Genomic DNA, 25,991 nt, shown 5'->3' with positions numbered 1-25,991 from the left:
TAACTCATAGATATGAAAAGGCTGACTGTACATGTTGTGAAGTTCTTGTGAGGAATGGGATAAGTGCTCTGAGTCATGATATGAACACAATCACCATTTCTTGTGCTTTTGAGAGACTACATCCAAAAATATATACTAATTATATTGGGAGCCAGGAGTTCTGTAGTTCAATAAAGGAATGATGATTCCTAAGAATTATTTTTTGGGGGTAGGGATTAACCACAGTCATGATACATTTTTTGATTATTGTCTTAATTTGAAATTTGGATGAGAAAAATTTCAGGTCTCTGGTTATCACTTGGTGTTACATATCAGGTGCTCTTGAGCTATATTCTCCACAATATCTCAGCACAAAATGAACTCTAATTGTTTTAAAGACAACAATTATAGAGCCCCTAGAGAGTAGCAGGAGCTACTCTTAAGAGCTTTGCATATTTTGAGGCATATTTTGAAGCCTCAATATATCTCTAGAAGGACTATTTTTATTCCATTTTTACAAGAGAGGAAATGAAGACAGAGAAATCAGTATATTTGAATAGTATCACATAGCAAAAGACAGACGATCTGGGGTTCGAATCTGGCCAGTCTCTTCTCAGAGGATGGAGCATGTGGTTTTGCTTTCAGCATCTTCCATCTCTGTAGCAAAGGGGGGCGGTCTTCAGTGCGTATGCACCTGCGCTGGTGCTGGACACAGGAAGACGTCTGACTGGCTGTTCAGGACCAGATGTTTTGGGACTGTTGCTTCATTGCTGTGTGCTCTTTGCCACAGCTGCCAGGGTGTGGGAACTTCCTGGATTATCTCACCACTTTGATCTCCTTGTTTATTTATATTTTTAGTGTCCCAACTTTATTGAGATATAATTCACATGGCATACATTTCACCCAATTGAGGCATACAATTCAATGGCTTTAATATATTCACAGAGTTGTACAACCATCCCTGCAGGCAGTTTCAGAATAATGTCATCACCCTAAAAAGAAACCCCAAACCATTGGCAGTCACTCCCCATAACTCCTGACAGTGCCGGTCTGCTCTCTGTCTCCACGAATTTTCATATTATGAACATTTCACAGAAATAGACTCATACAATATGTGTCTTTTTGTGTCAGGCTTGTTTTGCTTAGCATGATATTTTAAAGCTTTACCCATATTACAACATATATTAGTACTTCATTACTTTTCATTGTTGAATAACATTCTATTTTTGAACTTATGTATCCATTCATTACTTGACAGAAATATTTCCCCTTTAAGGCTATTATGAATAATGCTGCTATGAATATTTGTGCGCAAGTTTTTATGTAGGCATGTTTTAATTTTTCATAAGTATATAATTAGGAGTGAAATTGCTGTATTGAATGTTTTTAGATATTGCCAGACTGCTTTCTTCTTTTTTGTTGATAGTAATTTTTCCCTTACCTCAGTTTTTGTAAAGTGACTTTGCTTTTCTATGGACTCACCTTGGCATTTCAAAGCAAGGGTACCAGATGTTGTCTTCAATATTCAACATCTGGTTCACTGTATATAGCCACTTTTGGTAATAAAAACCAAATGGAAAACTTAGAGTAACCTGGAGTAACTACCCCACGCTTTTTAAAGTCTTTTTAGTGAGCACATGTAACACATTTAATAAATGATGGTAGCAATGGTAGCTTACATCTATTAAAAACTATAGATGCTATAGATGGTCTGGTTAGTCTATTAAATCCAGTATATGAATTTTATCATCCAATTTTAGAACTACTGAAATATTTTAGAATATTTACATTCTGAAGGGTATGATTTTATAAAACCATAAGACTTAGAGCCATAATTCTATCTGTGCTGATGAGTAGGTAGAGAAAAATGAGTTAGCTTGAAATAAGAAAAACTAAAACCAAAACTCCTGTAAATGAAAAACTATTCAGAAGAGACCAAGATGGGTCAAAGAAAGTCTCAATGAGGGTATTATCAGGAAACAGGAAGTTGAGTGAATTACTCATCTCTTGGGGCAGTATACTCATGATACTATATTAGAGTTTACATTTTCTGTATATACACAGAATTTGTTGGTAAATAAGGTCTTATACAGGCTAGTATATGTTAACAGAAAAGAAATGAGGAACCATCCTAAGAGAAAATTTTTATTGGCTTTTGTCAAAAAGTTTTTCTGTTGCAAAATGCCTGTTGCCTCGTATGAGAATTCATTTGAATGTTTGCCTACCAAAAAAAAAAAAAAAAAAAAAAAGAGAAACAAACCTTTTGCAGTATTTTACTTGAGATATGTTTAAAGTAAAAATGGGTAATTTGTATTTACCACAATAAATGATGGTCAAGTGATGGCCACAAAAGCCATTGTTTATAAAGGATAATTATAATATGAATGGTAATGACATTTCCACTGAAAAGAATGCTATGTCAGAGAATGCACAGTGGGGTTCTTCCTGAAAATAAAAAAAATCAATCTGATTAATCTACTTTAGTATATTTCATAAGAAGAAAAGGGATGAACATTTAATTGAAGACTGTATTGTATTGATTTAGTTTGTATAAAGCTGGCCCAGTTTCTCATTTGGATTGAAATTCTGAATATGCAACTACAAGAAAATTTAGAAGCATTATTACTTTCATTGAATTCTAAATTGCCCTTAGAATCGAAGGCCATGGGAACAATCCCCATCAAACTTTGTGCTTTAGTCCTTAAGATCCAGTTACCAGCTGCTTGTAGTCATCTTTATTCCTTGGGAAAGACTAAACCTTTCTGTTTAGCAGCCGATCCAGGAACTAGATTTCAGCACACTAACCACGTCTTCCTTCTCTGTATCATACTTGAATGTTTTTGGTCCTGAAAAGAAGTAAATGTAGCCTAAAAAAGACAAAAGTTGAAATTGTGGTTACTGAAAGTGACTTGCAGATCTGTAAACAGGACAGTTTGTCACTGCAGCTTTCTGGAGGTGGTGCCAGTGGGGGACTGGGAACGTGTCTGGTGGCAGTTAGCTTGTCTTCCACATGGCTCTGTCATGCCCAAGAACTGATACCTCTTACTTTTACATTTCTCTTGTTCCAACAAGGGAAGATCTTCTCTTTGGGGGTCATCCAACAAGCCAGCCTCAATTATGCTTTGTGTGTCTGCTCAAGCTTTTCTTTTCAAAGAAACCCCCCCCTTCTTTTCTTAGTCAAATCTCTAGCCCATCTTCAAATCCAGCCCTGCCATGAAACCTCCAGTTACTGCTGCCAATTCCGATCATTTATTTATCAGATCACCTCTTGCAATTGCGAAGTTTCCCATATAATTCAACACTAAATTATAGGTCGTCTTGTTTCCCAGTAATTTCATCTGGTTTCCCAAATATGTTAGCTGTTCTGTGAGAGCAGAGGCCATGTCCGAAACAACCTTTGCATTTCCAAACAATATCCAGCTCTGTGCTATGTCCTTAAGAAGGACAGATTGAATTATTGAAAAAAGTCAATTTCCTTTTTTCAACTCAGTTCATTTAACTTTCTTAGTATTGTGCTAAATTTCAGAAATTTGGTGATAGAAGGGAAAAAGGCACTGGGAAATCTGAGACTATGTGTATTTCAGGATAAAATAGGTGATCTGAGCTTAAGCTAGGTAGAGTTTATGCTCCAGCCGTCTCATGGAGTGAAAGCTATACTTTTAGGCTGTCCACTAGTAAAGAGATAATCACAATGACAAATGTTTTAAAATTCCCCTTTCTATTGGATAATCTGGTTAGCTCAACTTATAAAAGGATTCAGGACAAAAAAAAAAAAAAAACCAACAACTAGTGATTTCCATTTGAAATCTCATTTTCGGAGGTGTTAAAGCCACCCCAGATTCTTGTTATAAGTTCCAAAAGAGAACATTCTTAGTGGAAACACTCACCATTTAATTCCACAGCAGCATCTATTTGGCCATTTACTCCTGAAAATTCTTCTTCAGTGCTTTTTGGGTAGTCTTTTTCCATTTTCCTTTTTCGTTCATCATAGCTGAAGAAAGTATTGTTTCATAAGTAATAGTAATAAAAAGATTTTGTTGATTATAGATGACAGTGGGCTGGACAGTCATTTTAGCCAGGGCTGATTTGTGACTTATTTTAGATGATTCTTTCTCAATAAACAGTTCAAAGCCTTTTATAGGGATGTCTGTTCATGGGTTTGGTGCTATGTACCCATGGAGAAGAGCTTGAACAAATAATTCATATTTAGTGAATAAATCAGTATATGAAGAATCAGTAAATAAGAACCAAGAAAATCTGCAATAACCGAACCTCTACCTTTTAAATCAGTTTAATTGAATTCCATTTCTTTTGCTTCCCAGAAACAAAAACAAACAGTATATTGGGTTTCTTTTTCTGGATCAGCGACCACCATTCAATGATCATTGTGAAGAATGGTTAATACAACCCTTTGTGATCTAAATTATACCTTGCAAGCAAGACTGAGTCAGCGTGACTGTATGAGCTCAGCACTAGGCAGAGATGACTCTTACTCTTCAGGAAGATTTCGTTTAACATGTGAGAAAGTCCCTTCTGCATTAGCACAGAGCTCCAAATGGGGGACATTCCCAGGTGCACACCTCATTCCTTTCCCACCAAAAGGTCAGGCAATTTTTTTTCTGGCTACTGGGTAGTTTCCTGTGACTGCAGATCACACCCACCATCTCCTGAAATGTGCCTCTCATGTGGCTTGGTCTGCAGAGGCCAGGGGATGTAACTCTCATGATACTGAGCAGGAGCTATGCTTTGGGAAAGAAGTATTCAGGCTGAAACTGACTAGGGATTGAACTGGTTTGGGGAGTATGGGGGTAGGGATTGGAGCTAATTTTCCCAACATCTCAATGTATTGACTACAATATATTAATATTTCATTTATACCTTTTATGTAGACATTATGGAGTCTGGGGTCTAATTAACTAACAGATAACTCAAGGTTTCCTACTTTTCATTTTACCAAGTAAGAGCATTACTATTAAAATAAGAGCATTACTATCATCAACAACTATTCTACCTATCTCCTTATCATTTCACAAATAAACATTATCACCAAAAGGGTAGAAAGGACCTAAACTTGAAATGAAAGACTGTTATTGCCAATAATTTATTTTTATGCTGACTCAGAATATATTTCTTTATAATATTGTTCTTATTTTGCTGTAAACTAATGAAAACTATGTGATGTTCTAGCTATTTGTGGGTAGATACGTAGGGATTTCTATAACGGAACAGACTAATGCATACTGTTAGAGGGCTCTGAGTTTGAGTTTCTGACTGTTATTTACTGATACTATGAACAGGAGAATGTTCTTTAAGCTCTGAGCCCTGGTTTCCTCATCTGGAAAATATTAGCCATGAAGAGGAGAGAAAAATTTTCACACACATATACATAACACATGTCTGGATTATATGACACTTATGATAGGCTGTAGCCATAAGACTTTGGCCCCCAAGAACCATTAATTTCAACTAGTTTAGGATGAGGTGTTAGATGAACTTTGCGATTTGATCTGGGATCCCAATTCATCTATGAGTTTAGTCCTTAATTTTTTTCTTCTTTTTAAAATTTTTGGTCTTTTCTTTGTTTTTGTTTTGGCACTAGGGATTCAACCCAGGGGCTTTCTACCTCCAAGCTATACCCTAATTCTTTTTATATTTTGTTTTGAAACAGGATCTAGCTAGATTGTTGAGAATCTCATTAAATTGCTGAGGTTATCCTTGAATCTGTGATTATCCTGTCTCAGCCTCCCAAGTACTCAGATTACAGGTGAGTGCCACTACACTTGGGTGGTCTTTCCCTTTTTTCTCCTTGTAATCACTAAACACACTTTAGCAGATTGCGTTTTGTAGTAGTACAAAAGTGGAGAAAAGGTAGACAAAAAGAGGGCTAGACCATGTTAGATAGATCAGGAGAGGATTAGGGACATCCACTGGTGTGTGTGTGTGTGTGTGTGTGTGTGTGTGTGTGTGTGCGCGTGTGTGTGTTTGCCAAGAGGAAAGGAAGGAGCAGAAGAAGGAGAGGGAGGAGGAGGAGGAAGGAAGATGAAGAAAACAAAGAAGAAATAATTATTTGATAGATGAGAATCATGGACATTTTGACTGACAGTAAATAAGAATGAATGTATGTGGTAAGTGGGAAGGCCCTTTACATTTGGATTCAAAAGACATGAAATACAGCCTCAGATGGGCCACTTTTTAGCTGTGTAATCTTGATTTAACCTTTAACTTCTTGGAGACACAATGCTTTTAACTATTAAGCAGAGGTAACAGTATCCACTTCTCAAGATTGTTGAAAGGCATGTGGGAGAAGGGGAGAGTATAAAATAGAGTTATCTTGAACTCAAGACTCATTTGTCGAGCTTTCTTCTGGACAATTCCATTCTTGGGTCTCACCCGTATGTCAAACTCCACAAGTACAAAATGGAACTCTTCACCCACCAAATTACGCTGCACTTCTCAAGTCTACTATTTTGGCAAGTGTCAAAAATCAAATAACCACTTATCAAAGACATTAACTTCCCCCCAAACACACAACTAACCAGTCACCAAGACCTAAGTCTCCTTCTGGTTGGAAAACAGTCAAATCTATCTCAAACCTCCAAAGCCATTATCTTTGGAAAGATTATTTCAATAGTTTGTGTTATCTTGCTCATTTAACAATTCAGTACAGTTTTAGTATATTTACAGAATCCTGTTGTCATCGACACGATTTGTTTAGAACATTGTCAATGTCCCTAAAAGACACCTCATGCCTTTTGTTATTAGCTCCATCTGAGTCCACCCAGCCTTTGGCAATCAATCTACTTTCTGTCTCTGTATATTGGCCTATGGTGGACATTTCATGTGAATGGAACCATATCTGTCCTTTGTGTGTGATTAATTTCTTTTGTTTATCACAGTCTTTCAAGATGTGTCAATATTATAGCATGTACCAGTACTTCATTTACATAGCCACATAATATTCCATTGTATGTATTCGCCACACTTTATGTATTGATTCAACACTTTATAGACATTTGGGTAGTTTCCACCAGCTGGCTATAATTAATAATGTTGCCATGAATATTTGTGTAAAGTTTATATGTGTGTGTGTGTGTGTGTATGTATGTATATATATGTATGCATGTGTATATATACATGTATACATATATACACACATACATATATACATATATATACATATATACATATACATATATGTACATACATATATATGTGTATATATATATATGTGTGTGTGTATATATATATATATATATATATATATATATATATATAATTTTTGCAGTACTGGGGATAAAACCAGGGGCATTCTACCTCTGAGCTACACTCCCAGCCCTATTTTTTATTCTTTATTTTGAAACAGGGTCTCAGTGAATTGCAAAGAGCCTCACTAAGTAGCTGAGGCTGCCTTGGAACTGTGATCCCTGTCTCAGCCTCCCAAATGCTGGGATTACAAGTGTGCACCACCATACCCAGATTATGTTTTTATTTCTCTTTTGTGTTAGTAGAATTCTGGTAATACAGTTTGACTTTTCAATGAACGAGAGACTGTTTTCCAATGTTGCTGTAACTTATAGTCCTGTCCGCAGTTGTATGAGTGTTCTGCTTACTCCAAATTCTCAACAATACTCATTCCTTGGCTTTTTCATTATAGCCTCTTAGTAAGTATAAAATAGTAATTCCTTGTGGCCTTGACTTGAATTTATCTGATGACTATTGATGTTGAGCATTTTTTCATGTGTTTATTGACCGTTTGTATATTATTCAGAAAAATAGCTATTTAGTTCTCTTGCTCATATTTTAACTGGATTATTCATCTTTTCATCAATAGTTATAAATTCTTTATATATTCTAGATAAATACTTTGACAGATATATGATGTACAAATACTTTCTCTCAGTCCTTATGTTTCCATATTACTTTCTTGACACTATTGTTTGAAGAAGAAACGTTTTAACTTTGATAAAACCAAATCTGTGTAATTTTTCTTTTTGGCATGTGCTCTTTTAGGGAGAAGGGGCTCATATCTAAACATTCATCACTAAATCTAAGGCAATAGAGATTTACATCTATATTTTCCTTTAAGAGTTCTAAAAATAATTTTAGCACTAATATTTAAGATGTTTGAACAGTTTTGATTTTGGTTTTATATATGGTATGAGGTAGGGGTCCAACTCCATACTGGAAATTTTTTTGTTGTCACTGATCATAGGGGGAAGGCAACCAGTCATGTCATTCGCCACTGAGCATGATGTCAGCTGTGGAATTTTCATAGATGTTCTTTATCATGTCAAGGAAGTTTCTTTCTATTCTTCATTTAGTGGGTGTCTTTTATTTTATCATAAATTGTATTGTATTTTTGTCAGATGCTTTTTTATGCATTTACTGAGATGCTTATATGGCTCAATTTCTTATTCTATTGATAGGTTATATTACATTATTTGATTTTTGGATGTTAAGACAACCTTGCAATTCTGACAAAAATCCCACTTGGTCTGTGTTTAATTCTTTTTAGATATTGATGGATTTTATTTGCTAATATTTTTGGAGAATTTGTGCACCCACATTCACAGTAGATAATGGTCAAAAGTTACATTTTCTTACGATATCTTTGTCCAATTTTAGCATCAAGGTAATGCTGCCCTCATATAGTGGTGACTCTTGTATATTTTGGAGAAGTTTGTGAAAAGTTGGCATTCATTCTTTAAATGTATTAGTAGAAATCACCAGTGCAGTCATCTAGATTTTTTTTTTTAATTGAGAATTGAACCCAGAGTCATTCTACCACTGAGCTACATCCCTGGGACTTTTTTTTTTTTTAATCTTTTATTTTGAAGCAGGGTTTTGCTAAGTTGCTGAGGCTAACTTCAAACCCAAGATCCTCCTGTCTCATACTTCCAAGTACTGGCCACCATGCCTGGCTTTATGGATAGTTTTTAATTACTAATTCAATCTTTTATAGATTTATTCAGATCTTTTTTTTTTCAGTACTGGGAATGGAACCCAGGGGGATTCTACCTCTGAGCTTCACCCTCAGCCCTATTTTTTATTCTTTATTTGGAAACAGGGTCTCACTGAGTTGCAGAGGGCCTCACTAAGTAGCTGAGGCTGTCCTCGAACCGCGATCCTCCTGTCTCAGCCTCCCAAATGCTGGGATTATAATCAAAACTTATGGATGCAGTAAAAGTAGTCCTCTGAGGACTACTTTTACTGCATCCATAAGTTTTGATATGTTATATATTAATTTTCACTTAGTTCTGAATATTTTATAATTTTTCTTATGATTTCCTCTTTGACCTACCAGGTGTTAAATAGTGCATTCCTTCAAATTTACATTTTTATAAATTGTTCACTTTTCCTTCTGCTATGGATTTTCAGCTTTATTTCATCGTGATTAGAGAAGGTAATTTTACATGATTCCATTGTGATTAGAGAAGGTAATTTTACATGATTTCAGTTGTTTTAAATTTTTTGAGACTTGCACTGTGGCCAAGCCCATTGTCTAGGAGAATGTTTTGTGTGTACTGGAGACTGTTGTTCTGCTCTTGTTGGCTGGAGCATTCTGTAACCCTCTGTTGGTCTAGTTGGGTTGCAGAGCTGCTGCTCAAGTCTGCTCTTCCTTGTGAACTTGCCACTTGACCCTTCTGTTTCTGAAAGTGAGTGTTGGCACCTCCAACTATTATGGTTCCATTGTTAATATCTTTCTTCCTTTCTGTCAGTGTTGCTTCCCACATTTTGGGGATCTGTTGTTAGAGTCACATATCTTTATAATTGCTATAGATTGACCATCGTATCATTATAAAATGCTCCTCTTTATCCCTAGTAGCATTTTTATTTTAAAGTCAGTTTTACCTGATACTAATATAGCTACTGAGACTTTCTTATAATTGATATTTACATGATATATGTTCTCTATTCTTTCCCTTTCAATTTACGTATGCTTTTGAATCTAAAGTGTATCACCTAGACAGCATAAAGTTGAATCCTTGTCTCTTCTATGGCCTCATATATGTTAGGTAAATGCTTCACCCCTGAGCCTTACCCCAGTGCTTTTTGTTTTTTTCAGATCTAGTCTGGTAGTCTTTGCTGTTTGATTGGGTTGATTAGCCACTTATATTTAATATTATTGATGAAGTTGGATTTATGCTAATTGGATTCTTGTTTTCTCATGTCTTTTGTTTTCTCTATTCTTCCTTAGTGCTTTCCTTTGTATTGATGAAAATTTTCTATTATGAGTCTATTTTCTTTTGTGATTTTATACTATATTTTCTTAAGTTATTTCCTGAATGGTTGCTATAGGGTTTGCCACACACAGTTTTGCTTACAAAAATCTGCTTCGAATATACACAAATTTAATTCTAGTGAGATATAGAAATATTACTCCGGATTAGCTCTGTCTCCTTCCTTCCCTTTGTGGTTTTATTTTTTCAGACACATTACATTGCTATATCACAAGCCCCAAATAATTTTTATAATTATAATACTATATAATTTAGTGTCTTCTAAAGAAGCTAAAAGAAGAAAAAGAGTGAGTACAGCTTTGTGACTTGCTATATTACTCTTCCTGTTTACTATTTCCATTTCTTTTCTTTTGTTCTATGAATTTGAATTACCATGAGGTGTCATTTGCTCCTACCCACCTCTTTGTACTGTGGGCAAATATGTTTTCTACACAAGCTCAACAATAGAGTTCTATACACATTGTTTTAACAATTGATGTTTACATCAGTTAGGAGAAGAAAGAAGAAGAAATAATCATTTATACTGCTTCATGATTACGTAATTACATTTGCTGGCACTCTGGTTTTTTTGTGTGGGGGGAGTTGAATTATTATCTGGGGTCATTTTCAATCTAAATAGCATTCTTTAATAATTCTTGTAAGGCTGACTTGGTAACAAATTTGTTACTAGGCAACAAATTCTCCGAGTTTTTGTTTATCTGAGAACATTTACATTTTTCTTTTTTCCCTTAAAATAAAAAATCTCTTATTTTAAAAAAGCTTTGCTAGGTATGGAATTGAGATTTTTTTCTTTGAGCACTTTAAAAAGTTTTAAAAATTTTTATTTTATTTTATTTTATTTTATTATTTTATTTTATTTTTTGCCAGGTATAGTGGCACACTCCTGTAATCCCAATACTTGGGAGGCTGAGATAAGAGGATTGCAGGTTCAAGGACAGCCTCAGCAAGTAGTAAGACTCATCACCTAGCAAGACTCTGTTCAAAAATAAAAATAAAATAGGACTGGAGGTGTAGCTTGGAGGTAGAATGCCTCTGGGTTTAATCTCCACTACCACAAAATAAAGGAAGGGTGTTTCTAAATCTGGTTTGGTGGTGCGCCTATAATCCCAGTACTTGGGAGCCTGAGACAGGAGGATTGCAGGGTTGAGGCCAGCCACGGCAAGTTAGTGAGACAGATCCTCAGCAACTCAATGAGACCCTATTTCAAAAACTAGAAAATGAAAAAGGCAGGGTCCGTAGCTCAGAGGTAGATTGGCCCTGGGTTCAATCTCCAATATCCCCTCCCAAGGAGCAGTTCTAGTTCACTAAGCCTACATTTTCCTAAAATTTTAGTTTATTTATTTGGGCTTTTTATTGTGGTACTGGGGGTGGAACTCAGGGGGTTTTCTACCTCTGGGCTGTATACTCCCAGACCTATTTTATACTTTATTTGGAAACAGGGTCTCACTAAGTTGCTGAGAGCCTCACTAAGTAGTTGAGGCTGGCTTTGAACCTGTGCGAGCCTCCTGCCTCAGCCTCCCAAGCGCTGGAATTATAAGCATGCGCCACCACCCCCGGCTTAAAATTTTAGTTTTCTAAAAAATTGCATTGAGTTAGCCAGGCGTGGTGGCGCACACTTGTAATCCCAGCATTTGGGAGGCTGAGACAAGAGGATCACAGTTCATGGACAGCCTCAGCAAGTACTTAGTGAGATCCTTTGCAACTCAGTGAAACCATGTTTCAAATAAAGAAGAAAAAAAAAATAGGACTGAGGGTGGAGCTTGGAGGTAGAATGCCCCTGGGTTCTATCCTCAGTAAGACAATAAAAAAAAAAAAAATTGCATTGAGTTCAGCTAAAAATGTATTACAGTTGAAGTTATAATTAAATTACATATGCCTTAAAATAATATTGGATAATGCTTCTTGTTTTGGGGGCTTAACAAGAATAATTGTCTATATACTTTAATATTAATGTTAAATTAATATAAACAAATTAGAAATTAGAGGACTGCTTTCTGATGCCTTTTGACTTACTAACTTAGGCTTTTTTGTAGCCCCGCCTCTCTTAACCCAGCCACACTGCTGCCAGGGTGACATTTTTATAACATGAATTGCTTTGCGTGAGTGCCTTATTTAAGATATTTAAACATGCCCCTCTTTTCGGTAGAATAACCGTAAATCTTCCTAGAGGGTTACTAGCCCGCAGTGACCTGTCTGTATCCTCCTTCCCTTGGGCCACAAGTCTCCTTTAGCCCATGTTCTAGTCACACTGGGCTGCCTGGGGGCGCCCCATCCCCGCACAGGCCCTTCCTGCCCCGGTCCCTTTGCCTCTGCCTGGAAGCTGTGGGGCAGCGCTGCTCCCACCCCCGCGGGGAAACTCCACTGGCCTCTCAGCCAGAGCTTGGGGTGGCTTCTTCTGAGAATTCTCTCCCTGTACCCTTCGTTTTGGTCCACTGATCCTCAGGCAGTCTTCTGTTAGGGCACTTTTGGTACTCAGATTACTGTTAGTTACTTATTTATATATTTACTCTCAACTGTGAGGCCTGGTGGGGCATCCACTTAGCCATTCTGATTTGAATACTAACCACATGGTGGAGATTCACATTTTCCTCATCAGTCCTATAACTTATGAAGTACGTGATGCTTCTGCTTGCATTTTGCAGATGATAAAACGAAGAAAGAGGACATATTACCAGACGGCTGCTGGTAAAGATCAGCGCTAGGGCTCTTTTCTTCCTGCCCACACTGTTATCTGTTTTTTTTTCTCCCCCCGTGGTATTGTGGATTGAATCTAGGGAGTTTCTACCTCTGAACTCACCCCAGCCCATTATTATTGTTGTTGTTGTTGTTGTTGTTGTTATTATTACTACTACTACTATTATTATTAATTTTATTTTGAAACGGTCTTGCTGAGTAGCTGAGGCTGGCTTCAAACTTGCAATCCTCCCATCTCAGTCTACCAAATACTGGGATTACAGGCATGTGCCATTGTACCTGGCCTGCCCCACACTCTAATCTCACAAATTTTATGCCTTTTTTTGCTATCAAGGACCCAGTACAGAGCCTGACACATAATCATGCTCAGCTGGTAGTTTGGTAAATTAAAAAAAAAAATTCAGGCCGGGCGTGGTGGTGCACACTTGTAATCCGCGTGCTTGGGAGGTGGAGACAGGAGGATCGCGCTGGCTTAAGAGACCCTGTTTCCAAATTTAAAAAAATGTATAAACATAGCTCTGGGAGTGTAGCCCGGAGGTAGAAGGGTTTCCAGGAACCCCAGTACCAACACCAAAAAAAAATCAGGCATTAGAAAACAAGATTTTGAATTCTTTTTCCATCATTTAAATTTTTGTTACTTATTATCTATTTCTGTATGTTGACCATAAAATCTTTAAATAAAGTGATATGTTTAAAGTATTACTGGGGCATTCAAGAAGGAGAGGATGTTGAAGATGTGTTCTATTTTGCAGCAATAATGTCTCCAGTCTGTCCACTTAGAAAGACTAATTTGGAGCCTGGCATGGCGGTGCATGTTTCTAATCCCAGTATTTGGGAGGCGGAGACAGGAGGATTGAAAGTTCACTGACAGCCTCAACAACCTGTGAGACCCTCTCCAACTTAGTGAGACCCTGTTTCAAAATAAAGAACAAAATAGGACTGGGGGTATAGGTTGGAAGTAGAAGGCCCTGTGTAACACACACACACACACACACACACACACACACACACACACACACACACAAACACACGCACACATGCACGCACGCACGCATGCATGCATGCACACAAGTAATTTGAGGGTTGTGACATGATTGAAAAGATCTGGGACCTGCTGATTTGAAAACCACTTTACATAAAATTCAGAAATCATTGGTCCTCTATCTTAAAGAATGATGGCAGCAATGGTGCAACACCAGTCCCTAAAAGCCCTTGACGTAGAGCCACTGGCGAGGGAGGATAGCTAGAGGAAGAGATTGGCCATAGAAGGTGGAATTAACAAGAGGAAAACACTACTGACTCGCTGGCCCCTGATCGAAAGAGGGAAGGGGAGGAAGAGACGTACCTGGATGAATGGACAAACAGCCTGCTTGGCAAGGTTTAAGCCATGTGTCACTGGGCGATGTAGCACCAGCAGCGTCAACATGGTGGGGCCTCCTCACGAGATTTCACTTTGTACGTTATTACTACACAACACATGGGTTCTCACTCTTAGTGCCTAAAACAACCCGGCCCTCAGCCAACCTCAATCTATTTTTTTTTTTTTTTTGTACTGGGGATTGAACCCAGGGGCATTCTATCTCTGAGCTACACCCCAGCCTGATTTATTTTTATATTTAATCAGGGTCTCACCAGGTTGAAAAGAGTCTCACTGTCCTTGAGCCTGAAATCCTCCTGTCTCAAGCCCTAAGCAGTGGAATTACAGGTGTGTTCCACCACACCTGGCTTCACTCTTTGATGAAGACAGTTCTTCAATCATTTTCCCACTCATGCCATTCTCTGAAACTGGGTCCAAATCCTAGGAATTCATAGAGTAGTTACCCGATAATAAGCATATGTAAAAACTATTTTTACCTCCTTGGTTAGATTTACTCCTAGGTATTTTATTGGTTGTGAGGCTAATTGCTTTGAATGGAATTGTTTCCTGCATTTCTTTTTCAGTGGATTCGTTGTTGGCATATGGAAAAACTACTAAATTTTTAGATTGATTTTGTATCCTGCTAATTTGCTAAATTTGTGAGTAAGCTCTAGAAGTCTTTTGGTTGAGGTTTTTTTCTTTCTAAATATAATGCCATGCCATCTGCAAATAGAGATAATTTTGGTTATTCTTTTCCTATTTGAATTTCTTTGATATCCTTCCTTTGCTCATCACTCTGGCAAGAGTCCCAAGTACCATACTGAAAAGGAGTGGTGATAATGGACATCCTTGTCTTGTTTCTGATTTTAAAGAGAATTCCTGCAGTTTTTTTCCCCATACAGAGCTATAGTAATAAAAAGAGCATGGTATTGGCAAAAAAAAAAAAAAAAAAAAAACAGACAGATAAACCAATGGAATAGAATAGAAGATACAGAAACAAGTCCACACACTTACAGCCAATTGGTTTTTGAAAATGTTGCCAAACACACACATTGGAGAAAAGATAGCCTTTTCAACAAATGGTATTGGGAAAACTGGTTATCCATTTGTAGAAAAATGAAATTAAATTCCTACCTCTCACCCTGCACAAGAGTCAACTTGAGATGGATCAAGACCTGGAAATTAGACCAGAGACTTTGAAATTAGAGGAGGGCATAGGTTCAACACTCCAACATATAGGCATAGGTAGACACTTCCTCACTAAGACCCCCAAAACTCAGGAAATCAAAATAAGAATTAATAAATAGAATGGTTGTTAATCTGGAAAGTTTCTGCTCATCAAAGGACCATCAAGAGTCTAAAGAGAAGGCTTATAGAATGAGAGACCTTTGCCAGCTATTCCCTGATAGAGGACAAAGAATATACAAAGTACTTAAAAGACTAAAAAAAACAAAATATCTCAATCAAGAAACGGGCAATTGAGAGCTGGGTGTGGTGGCGCACGCTTGTAATCCCAGCATTTGGGAGGCTGAGACAGAAAGACTGCAGTTCATAGACAGTCTCAGCTACTTAGTGAGGCCCTTTGCAACTCAGTGAGACCTCTTTCAAAATAAAGAACAAAAAATAGGGCAGGGTGTGTAGCTCGGAGGTCGAATGCCCCTGGGTTCCATCTCCAGCCAGACCGCAAAAATAAATAAATAAATAAATAAATAGACTGAAAACATAGGGCTGGGGCTGTAGTTCAGAGGTAGAATGTCCCTGGGTTCCATCCCCAGTGCTGCAAAAACAAAGGAAGGAAGGAAGGAAGGAAGGAAGGAAGGAAGGAAGGAAGAAAGAAAGAAAGAAAGAAAGAAAGAAAGAAAGAAAGAAACTGGACAATTGAACTAAATAGGCACATCACAAAAGAAGAATACAAATGACCAATAAATACATGAAAAAATATTTAACATCCTTAGGAATCAGGGAGATGCAAATCAAAACTATACTGATTCCATCTAATCCCAATCAGAATGGCAATCATGAAGTCAAACAGCAATAAATGCTGGTGAAATAGGAACTCTTTTATACTGTTTGTGGAATTGCAAATTAGTACATCCACTATGGAGGTTGGTATGGAAATTCCTCAGAAATTGGGAATGGATCCACCATATGATATGGCTATACCACTCTTGGATATCTTTCTAAAAGGACCGAAATCAGAATACTATGGTAATACATGTATATCAGTGTTTATAGCAGCACAGTTCACAATGGAACCAACCTAGGGGTCCATCAATAGATAAATGGATGAAAAAATTATGGGATATATACACAATGAAATTTTACTGAGCAATAAAGAACAAATTTATGTCATTTGACCTAGAGAACATTATGTTAAGTGAGATTAGCCAGTCACAGAAAGGGAAGGGTCATATGTTTTTTTCATATGCAGAAGCTAGGGAGTACCAGGGATACCAGAAGGACTACAAATAATGGAGGAGAAACTCTAGTGGCACTAGTGAGTTGGTCTAGGGAGGGGGGGGGGAGGATCAATGAAAGACTCACTTCCATTGTAAAATTATACGTGAGAATACCAATGTCAATGTCATTTTCTTTTTTTGAGTGGATGTGGAACTGGGGATTAAACCTAGGAGCATTCTATCTCCAAGACATACCCCCAGCCCTATTTTTTATTTTTTATTTGGGAACAGGGCCTCACTAAGTTGCAGAGGGCCTCATTAAGTAGCTGAGACTGCCCGAAAGCCTGTGATCCTCCTGCCTCAGCCTCCCAAGTACAGGGATTATAAGCACGCACCACACCCGGATTCAAATGTCAATTTCAGTACCATGTATGGGGTAGGGAGGGAAAGGGGAGAGAGCTGAGGGAAAGCCCACCAAGTGCTGTGCGTGTAAGTCACCATCACTATAAACTAGATTATGACGTGAGAGTATAATGCACCAAAAAAGTATAAAAAACAACTATTTTTTAGTACTGAGGATTGAACCCAGAGGCATTCTACCTCTAAGCTATACCCTCAGCCTTTATTTATTTGTTTTTGAAACAGGGCCTTGCTAAGTTGCTGAGGCTCGCCTGGAACCTATGATCCTCCTGTCTCAATCTTCCAAGTATTGAGGTTACAGGTGTGTACTATGATGCCCAGCTGGTATATTTAAATTTTTATTTAGTTTTTGTCACAGAATGAACTCACAGAAGGACCAAGGAAGAACCTGAGAGGTGGCTATCATATCTTCAGTGGGTGTTGACATGGTAAGATTTTAATTTCGTGACTTGAAGCAAGTGGCCATCTGTGTTTTTAGTGTGGCCATGTGCTTACTTATAGAATTCCATCTGTCTCCCTTGCCCTTCCCTCCTAGGTTCCTCCTCCTTTTTTCTACTTAGTACTAACTGAAGCTCCACCCCCCATCTCAGATCATGAGGCAATCATGGAATGGAAGCCACCTGTTAAGAACAGGGAAGCAAGCTGGGCGTAGTGGTGTATGCCTGGAATCCCAGTACCGGGGAGGCTGACATAGGATGATCATAGGTTTGAGGTCAGCCTTGGCAACTTTGTGAGATCCTGTTTAAAAAAAAAAAAGGCTGAGAGTATAGCTGAGAGGTAGAACACCCTGGGTTCAATTCCCAGCACCACAAAACAAAAAAAGAAACTTGCATCCCCTCCATGACCGCAGACCTATCATGCTGTTGAACATGAGGATCTCTATGTATATGAAAGTACACCCTATGTGTCTTAACCACAGCTATTTTTGGGTCTCTGTTACTGGCAGCTGACTGCAATTTGTAACCAACAGAAGGTTTTGCATGACAGTGAGATGTCATTCATGTGAGGCCCCATGAAGCAGAATGAGCAGAATTCAGGCCTGGTTATTAATCAGGCAGATGCAATAGCGTTTTCTGGTCTTTTGTGCCATTGGGCAGGGTTGTATTATTTCTAGTGCAGGCAACAGTACTTTTCGGAGTGTGTGAAAGTAGAAGCTTCACATTGCTAGAAGGATGGTCTTGTGCTTTGCCAAAAGCAGTCAGTTCCGTCCAATTACAGAAGTTTTCAGTATTTCTAAAGGAAATTCCCTTTGACTAGTTCTTTGATGGGATCACTACTCAGAAGAATATTGAGGTATAAGCAATCATTTCTTAATGATCACACCTCTGAGAGCAATTATTTGTTAATTACCAAGTAAGTGCCTACTCTAAATTCCTACTCGTAGTGAAGAGTTACTCTTTTCGAGCATCTACTCTGCACCAGACCCTGTGCTGGCTGTCTGCCTGTATTGTGTCACTTAAAACTCTCAGAAGGTTCAAAGAGACTGCCTTGTTTTCTTTCCTAAACAGCAAAATGAGCTCATTAGTATTTGAGTTAATGTCCTAAACCAACTTATTTATTTAACCTACCTTCCTTCTTTCCTCTTTCTTTCATACAAGGAATTGAACCCAGAGAAATTCTACCTCTTAGCTACACTCCCCTATCCTTTTTATTTATTTATTTTTTGCAGTACTGGGGATTGAACCCAGGGGCATATTCTACCTCCCAGCTATAACCCCAGCCCTATGTTTTATTCTCTGCTTTGAGACAAGGTCTCACTAAGTTGTGGAGGGCCTCACTAATTTTCTGAGGCTGGCTGTCAACCTGTGATATTGAAACAGGGTCTTGCTACATTGCTGAGGGTCTTGCTAGATACGTGAGGCTGGCCTTGAACCTGTGATCCTCCTGTCTTAGCCTCCTAAGAAAGTACTGGGATTACAGGTGTGCGCCACCCTGCCTGGCTCTAAACAAACTTTTAAAATGAATCCTCTTTGTCTACATTACTAAAGGTTCTTCCTTAGTGGACACTCATGGAGACCCAGTTGAAAAGGTACAGTATTATTTTCTCTGGCAACATTGGGCCTCACTAAAATTAGCGACCCTGCTCTTTCCACCCTCAGTTTACAGAGAATCTTAAACCTCTGCTTTCAGCAAGCCTGTTGCCCTAGCTGCTAAGCCTCCACCTGGCTGGAGGTGCATGCTTTACTCAAGGTGAGTTGGTAGAGTAGTACAAAGACCAGGTGACAAATGAAGACGGTAGGTGGTGAGAGAGTGGATAATCCTTCCAATGAGAATCCGGCAGTGTGCGCGTTTTGAGAAATTGACTGAGAAATCCTCACATGAAGACTTCACATCCCTGCACTCTTGCTTACACATGCACCTGCTGAGCTCCGCCCCTGGAGCTCCACAGTGGAGCGGGTTTCTCAGTACCTCTTTCTGTATTTTAAAGAGAGCCTTTGGGAAGTCATACACTGCCTTGCAGACATTAGTGTCTCAATAGTCAAATTTCAACACTGTGTTTCAGATGGGAAGGTCTGAAAGGAAATGATTTGTTTAGTGGCTTAAATGCCGGACTGGAAGTGAGATCATGATGGGACCTGACACTTAAGCAATACTTCCAGGGCTCTCAGGGCCGAGAAGTCAATGGGGTCCGCATTTGTTTGAAATCCTTTTTAACGAAATAAAAAGGTTTCTTCCTCGTGAAGTACATCTGTGCTCCACTTATATTATTTTCTCACCTCCAAATTGGGGAGGATAATATCAGCTGAACTATAGAAGATGACATATATTTTTACAAATATCTCCTATGCCACTTACATAGTTACTAGAAATAGATGATACAAGTACTTGGGAGGCTCAGACAGGAGAACTGCAGGTTCAAGAACAGCCTCAGTGATTTTGTAAGACTCTTAGCAACCTAGAGAGGCCCTATTGCAAGACAAAAATTAAAAAAAATGGGGCTGCATATATAGCTTGGAGGTAGAATACCTCTGGGTCAATCCCCAGTACCCACCCTACAAGAAGAAAAAAGCAGGAAAAAGAAATAGAAGATACAAAATAAAACAGAAGTCCTTGGATCAAAGTTGGAAGTTCTCATATTTTTCTCTAGGCCTTATCCATGGGCATGAGTTGTTTAGTTATTTAGTCTGTTTTTGCTTCTCTCTCTTTCTTTTCTCTCTCTCTCTCTCTCTCTCTCTCTCTCTCTCTCTTTTCTCTCATGTGTGGTACTGGGGATTGAACTCAGGGGTGTTCTACCTCTGATACACACCCCCAGACATTTTTATTTTTTCTTTTGAAATGGGGTCTTGCTAGGTTACTGAGAGTCTTGCTGTTCCTGAGGCCGGCCTCAAACCTGTGATCTTCCTGTCTTAGCCTCCCAAGTACTGGAAGGATTGGTGTACACCACCAATGACTGGCTTTGCTTCTCTTTTGTTGCACAACAGGCAATGCTAAAGAAAGAAGTGGGCGTAGATAGAGGAAGGTGTGCAGAGGCAGAGGTGGCTTTGGGGTAGCTAGTTGGTAAAAGATGCTGTCAACTAAGGACAGAAATAGTAGGTGAGACAAATCACCTGTGTGCAGTGCTTGGGTAACACATTACATTTTACTCAGGACAGGCATGGAAATTACATTTGGATGACATATTATATCTTACTCATCTGTGAATAACCACTCTTCAGGACAGAAAATTCCACATGATTCCCTTTGGATAAGAGGAAACTTCATGTTCTGGGCTGGATAAAAGGATTTAGCAATAATGCCTATTCCTTTCAGCAGAACTTTCCTTCCAAGAGCCCAGCATTCACGACCACATCCATTTTGCCACAGATCAGAGAGAATCTTGGAATACAATTTCTGATCATGTGACCGTGGATTCAGTTTCCCTAAGGCATTCCCAGTGGGTAGTTAGGCACTGGGTGATGCCATAGCCACTCTTTGGGGCCAATGGGGTCCAGTTAATGAGTTCATTGAAAGATCAGGATGCTTGACAGCCTAGAGACCAAACATTGGGATCACTGATGAACATATCACTTATCGTTTGGACGAGCTTCCAGTAGCTTTCTTAAAGACCAATAGCCAAGGAGTGTCAGTCAGCCTATTGTAAACTTGCCTTGCATTATTTTTGCAAGTATTTTCCCTTTTAAATTAATTAATTAATTAATTAATGCCGTACTGGGATGGAACCTAGGGGCTTTCTACCTTCAGGCTATATTCCCAGACCTATTTTATATTTTATTTGGAAACAGGGTCTCACTAAGTTGCTGAGAGCCTCACTATGTAGCTGAGGCTGGCTTTGAACCTGTGCGATCCTCCTGTCTCAGCCTCCCAAGTGCTGGGATTACAGGCACATGCCACCACACCAGGCTATTTTTTTCCTTTTTCCATGGACTACATCTAGATAATAAAAGGAGAAGAGCCATACCTGTAGTATTCATCTCCCACAAAGAAAAGGGTCTTCTGTGGCTCATTGAGATAGACAGCAGCATCTATCCGCTGAACGTGCCTTGGAAACCCAAAGTCGTAAATAGTCCGAGCAGGCCCTTGCATCTGGAACCCTCGTGTTATCCAATAGTGGGGGCCTGAGAACAGAAATGACAGCTTACAGCAAACTCGGTTACCACTTAGCAGTGCACTTCACACGTGAAGAAGTCTACGCAGAACGCTACTTGGGGCTAGTTTCTGGGGGTATCTGCCATAGCTGTGACCCAAGAGGAGATGTAAGCCTCTAATTATTCAATTCAGTAACAGACTTCAAGCTTCCCTGAAGGCAAAAATCTCTTGTCACCCCTGAAGAAAACAGTAATATTGATACAATTATGTCTTACATTTGACACATTAATCCTTTCAAGATGCCTTTCATTTGTAATCTCACTTCACCTTCATGTACCCAAGACAGAGGGGGTGAGTGACATGAAAATGCTCTGATTCTCAAACTGGCACCATCCTTCCACCCTTATCCCCGAGCATCAGGAAAATGTAATTCAAAAGCTGATGGCTATCACTCACTGGGTAACATCCATTGTCTAGCTATTGTTTCAACATATCTCCAAGGCTGCTATTACTCTAATCACTTTGTGAAGTAAGGGATGAAGGCTCATCATGATTAGATCACTTCCCAGAGTCACTCGAATAGTAAAGGGGCTGCAACCAGAGACATGCGTGTCCTCCTCCTAAAGTCTGAGCATGACACTGCAGCCAGGTCATTGTTCCATGTCAAAGGCTGTCTGTGGAACAGGCTGTGTCACTCTGAGCAGAGAGGGCAGGGAACAAATTGTCTAGAGCCCTGGCCATGGTCCCCTAGCACAGCGCCTCACTAAACTCAAGAGCTGGGTTCTGAAGACAGTCACAGGTCACTGTTATTTCTGTCACTGTTACTTGTAGGGTGATATTCAGACCCAATCTGCGAAGGAGCAACTGAGCCAGAACTAGACTTTCCAAACAGGAGGGGCGCGGCATCCTTGCCATATTTTCCTTTGAGGGATCCTGGGGGTACCTTTGAAGAAGTAAGCAGCGCCCCTTTCAGCCACTTCATAAGCTGCATCCACATGGGACATGAGCTGGGGGAAGGAGCTGGTGATAGTGCTGGGCCGAATCCCTGCTGGCACGTGAACCTGCCGTCGCCAGAAAATCCTATTGGGCATCGCAAAAGAAAGCAAGATCAATGGTTGATTTAGATCTTAAAGTGCACCTGAACTAAAATGGTACTGCAAACCACACTTCAGAGGTCGTCACTAAACTCCCTTTCTCCTTGCCCTGTTATAAGGAATAACATATTTTACTGCTTTTATTGGTGAATTGTAACTATACATCATGGTGAGGTTCTAAGTGATGCAAACATACATGCACACAGTACTTGGCGTGTTTCCCTCCACAACCCGCCCTGCTCCCCCTCCCCATACATGTTAGTGAGATTGATAGTGATACCTTCATATACGCACATAACATTATTTGAACTGTTCCCTTTATCAAGCCTCATTTTTTCCCCTCTCCGCTTCCTTTCCCCAAAACTCCTCCCACTTTTTTGGGTACTGGGGGATTAAACCACGAGACATTCTACATCTGACTTGTACCCCCAGACCAAACTTATTTTTATTTTTTGATCATTAAGCTGCTGAAGGCCTCACTAAGTTGCTGAGGCTGTCCTTGAACCTATGATCCTCCTGTCTAGCCTCCCTAGGACTGAGATTATAGGTGTGTACTGCCATACCCGGCCCCTCTACTATCCCACTGGTCTCTCTCCTCATTTAACTAAAGTCCTTTTGTTTTCCATTTCTCTCCAGTGTCCACATATGAGAAAAAACATACAACCCTTGACTTTCTGAGACTGGTTGATCTTAGCATAATGCTCTCTAACTTCATTTATTTTCCTTCAAGGGACATAATTTTGTTATTTATGGCTGAGTAAAATTCCATTGTGTATATATACTATATTTTCTTTGCCATTCATCTGTTGTAGGGCACCTAGGTTGGAGCCACAATTTGTCTATTGTGAATTGTGTTGCTGTAAACATGGGCATATATTTATCACTATAGTATTCTGACTTTCATTCTTTTGGAAAGATACTGAGGAGTAGAATAGCTGGGCCATAAGGTGGTTCCATTCCTAATCCTTTGAGGAACCTTCATACTGATCTCCATAGGGGTTGTACTAATTTACAACCCCACCCATACTGTATTTCTTATTTCCCCACATCCTCTCCAGCAATAATACACTTTTTAACCCTATACATTTTCTTCTGTTTCATTGTCTTAGCAACTCCATGATCCCCTTTTCTTCATCTATTAAAGGATGTCCTAAACTCCAAGGATATAGAAAGGAAACAGGAGTCTGAGGAAGAGGAAGGGGACGAGGACAACGAGCGACAGGGCGGTGGAGGACGCGGCGGAGGGAGAGGAGGCCGACCACAAGATGGCCCCTGCTGCAGGAGCGGCCCCGGCAGCAGCAGGGAACATCTAAAGCTCCCAAGGGCCGGGCACAGCACAACTGGCAAGGACTCAGAGCGGAGTTCAAAACCAGAGAAGAAATATGCCGCATCACGGCCAAGGGCGTGGCAGTGGTGCCATATTGCCAGTGGCGGCAGCAGCAAATCCACCGAGTTCACTACAGCTCCATCAGCGCACTCAACAACCGTGAGTCAAATTGTGGCCCCTAGGGGAGAAATCCCAGTACTGCACTCCCAGGGACTTGCGCAGATAGTCTCCCTGGGTCGGATATTTTAGCAGTGCAGCCCAGTGGGGGAGTGGCAGTGGCAGAGATATCATATCATGGTCACAACTCCCCGCTGGAGAACGCCCAACTTGGCACCCCCCACAGTCTAAGCAGCCTTGATTGACTCCCTGGGTCTGAGACTTTGTGATACAACCCAGTAAAGGAGTAGTGGTGACTGAGATACCACAGACTCGAGATCCAGAGCATCTTAAGTGAACTCATAGTGACTCAGGGAAGAACCCAGAGAAGGCACAAACTTCCAAAATCATGGGAAAGAGAAATAACAATGGAGCAGTGAATGCCAACAACCCCACAACATCAGAATCTGATAACACAGAAATCCAAAGATCTCTAGAAGATCAAATTAGGAAAATAACTTTAGAAATAATAGAGGACTTTCGAAAAGAATTTAGAGAGAGTCAAAAAGAGATAAAGGATGCAATTAATGAAGTAAAGGCCTCAATTCAAAGTATAAACAACAGATTAGACCACATGGAGAATAGAATCTCGCTTCTTGAAGATGATCATTCTAAAAATGAACGCATAGTTTCTAATTTAGAAAAAAAAACCTGACAGCAGGAATCTGACATTGAAGAAATATGGGCCCATTTCAAGAGAGCTAACCTAAGAATAATTGGAATAGAGGAGGGAAAAGAAGGTGAAACCAAAGGGATCAACAATCTCTTCAAGGAAGTAATAGCAGAAAATTTTCCAAACATAGAGCAAGAGGTTGATACACAGGTCCAGGAAACTTATAGAACTCCCTTTAGACAGGATCAGAGAAGAGGATCCCCACACCACATAATTGTCAAAATGACTAATGTGGAAGCCAAAGAGAGAATCTTAAAGGCAACAAAAACAAAAGGCCACGTGACATACAGAGGCAAACCAATTAAAATCACTCCAGACTTCCCAAACCAAGTTATGAAAGCCAGAAGGGCTTGGAGTAACATATTCCAAACTCTGAAAGAAAACAACTCCCAGCCAAAAATTTCCTACCCAGCAAAACTATCCATCAAATTAGATGGGGAAATAAGAAGCTTCCATGACAAACAGCAACTGAAGGAATTTATGTCTTCAAAACCAGCGCTAGAGAAAATACTCAAGGAGATTAACTGCAAAGAGGAAATGGGTAATACACGCCAGAACCAAAGAAACAAGAATTCCCACCCAGCAGACAACTAAGCAAAGAAGAATAAACAGTATCTCAAATAGAAATAAGATCTTAACATGTTGGGAATTAAAAATTATCTCTCTATAATCACACTGAATGTAAATGGCCTAAACTCCCCAATAAAAAGACATAAAGTGGCAAAATGGATTAAAAGCCAGAATCCATCCATCTGCTGCTTACAAGAAACACACCTTACAAGTAAAGATAGGAACAAACTCAAGGTAAAGGGCTGGAGCAAGGTAATCCATGCTAATGGTACTTGAAGACAAGCAGGAGTAGCAACTATGATATCAGACAAGTTAGACTTCAAACCCAAACTTATTAGAAGAGACAAAGAAGGTCACATTTTACTGGTAAAAGGAATAGTCCAGCAATAGGAAATAACAATAATCAACATCTATGCCCCAAACATAGGGGCAGCTACTTTCATAAATCAAACTCTTTGTGACATGAAGTCACACATAAATCCCAACACAATAATACTGGGAGACTTCAACACACCTCTCACAATACTAGACCAATCTTCCAGACAAAGGGTCAG

General features: G+C 39.3%; 1 protein-coding gene across 1 annotated transcript in view; it reads right to left on the bottom strand.

Annotated features, from left to right (window-relative positions):
* Positions 1-2,745: 2,745 nt before the first annotated feature.
* The window catches only part of MMP20 (matrix metallopeptidase 20), a gene marked incomplete at both ends in the record, with an annotated part of 56,988 nt that continues 33,742 nt past the window's right edge, over positions 2,746-25,991 (bottom strand). The window contains 4 exons of the mRNA XM_080719838.1: positions 2,746-2,846; positions 3,867-3,970; positions 21,490-21,646; positions 22,561-22,697. Coding sequence (XP_080575964.1) covers positions 2,746-2,846; positions 3,867-3,970; positions 21,490-21,646; positions 22,561-22,697 — 499 coding nt within the window. The remainder of the gene's footprint in view (positions 2,847-3,866; positions 3,971-21,489; positions 21,647-22,560; positions 22,698-25,991) is intronic.

The sequence above is a fragment of the Muscardinus avellanarius genome, assembly GCF_963383645.1.
Source record: "Muscardinus avellanarius genome assembly, chromosome: 1".
Classification (NCBI taxonomy): domain Eukaryota; kingdom Metazoa; phylum Chordata; class Mammalia; order Rodentia; family Gliridae; genus Muscardinus; species Muscardinus avellanarius.
Note: the sequence above shows the minus strand (reverse complement) of the source record. Positions and strands in the feature narration are given on the sequence as shown.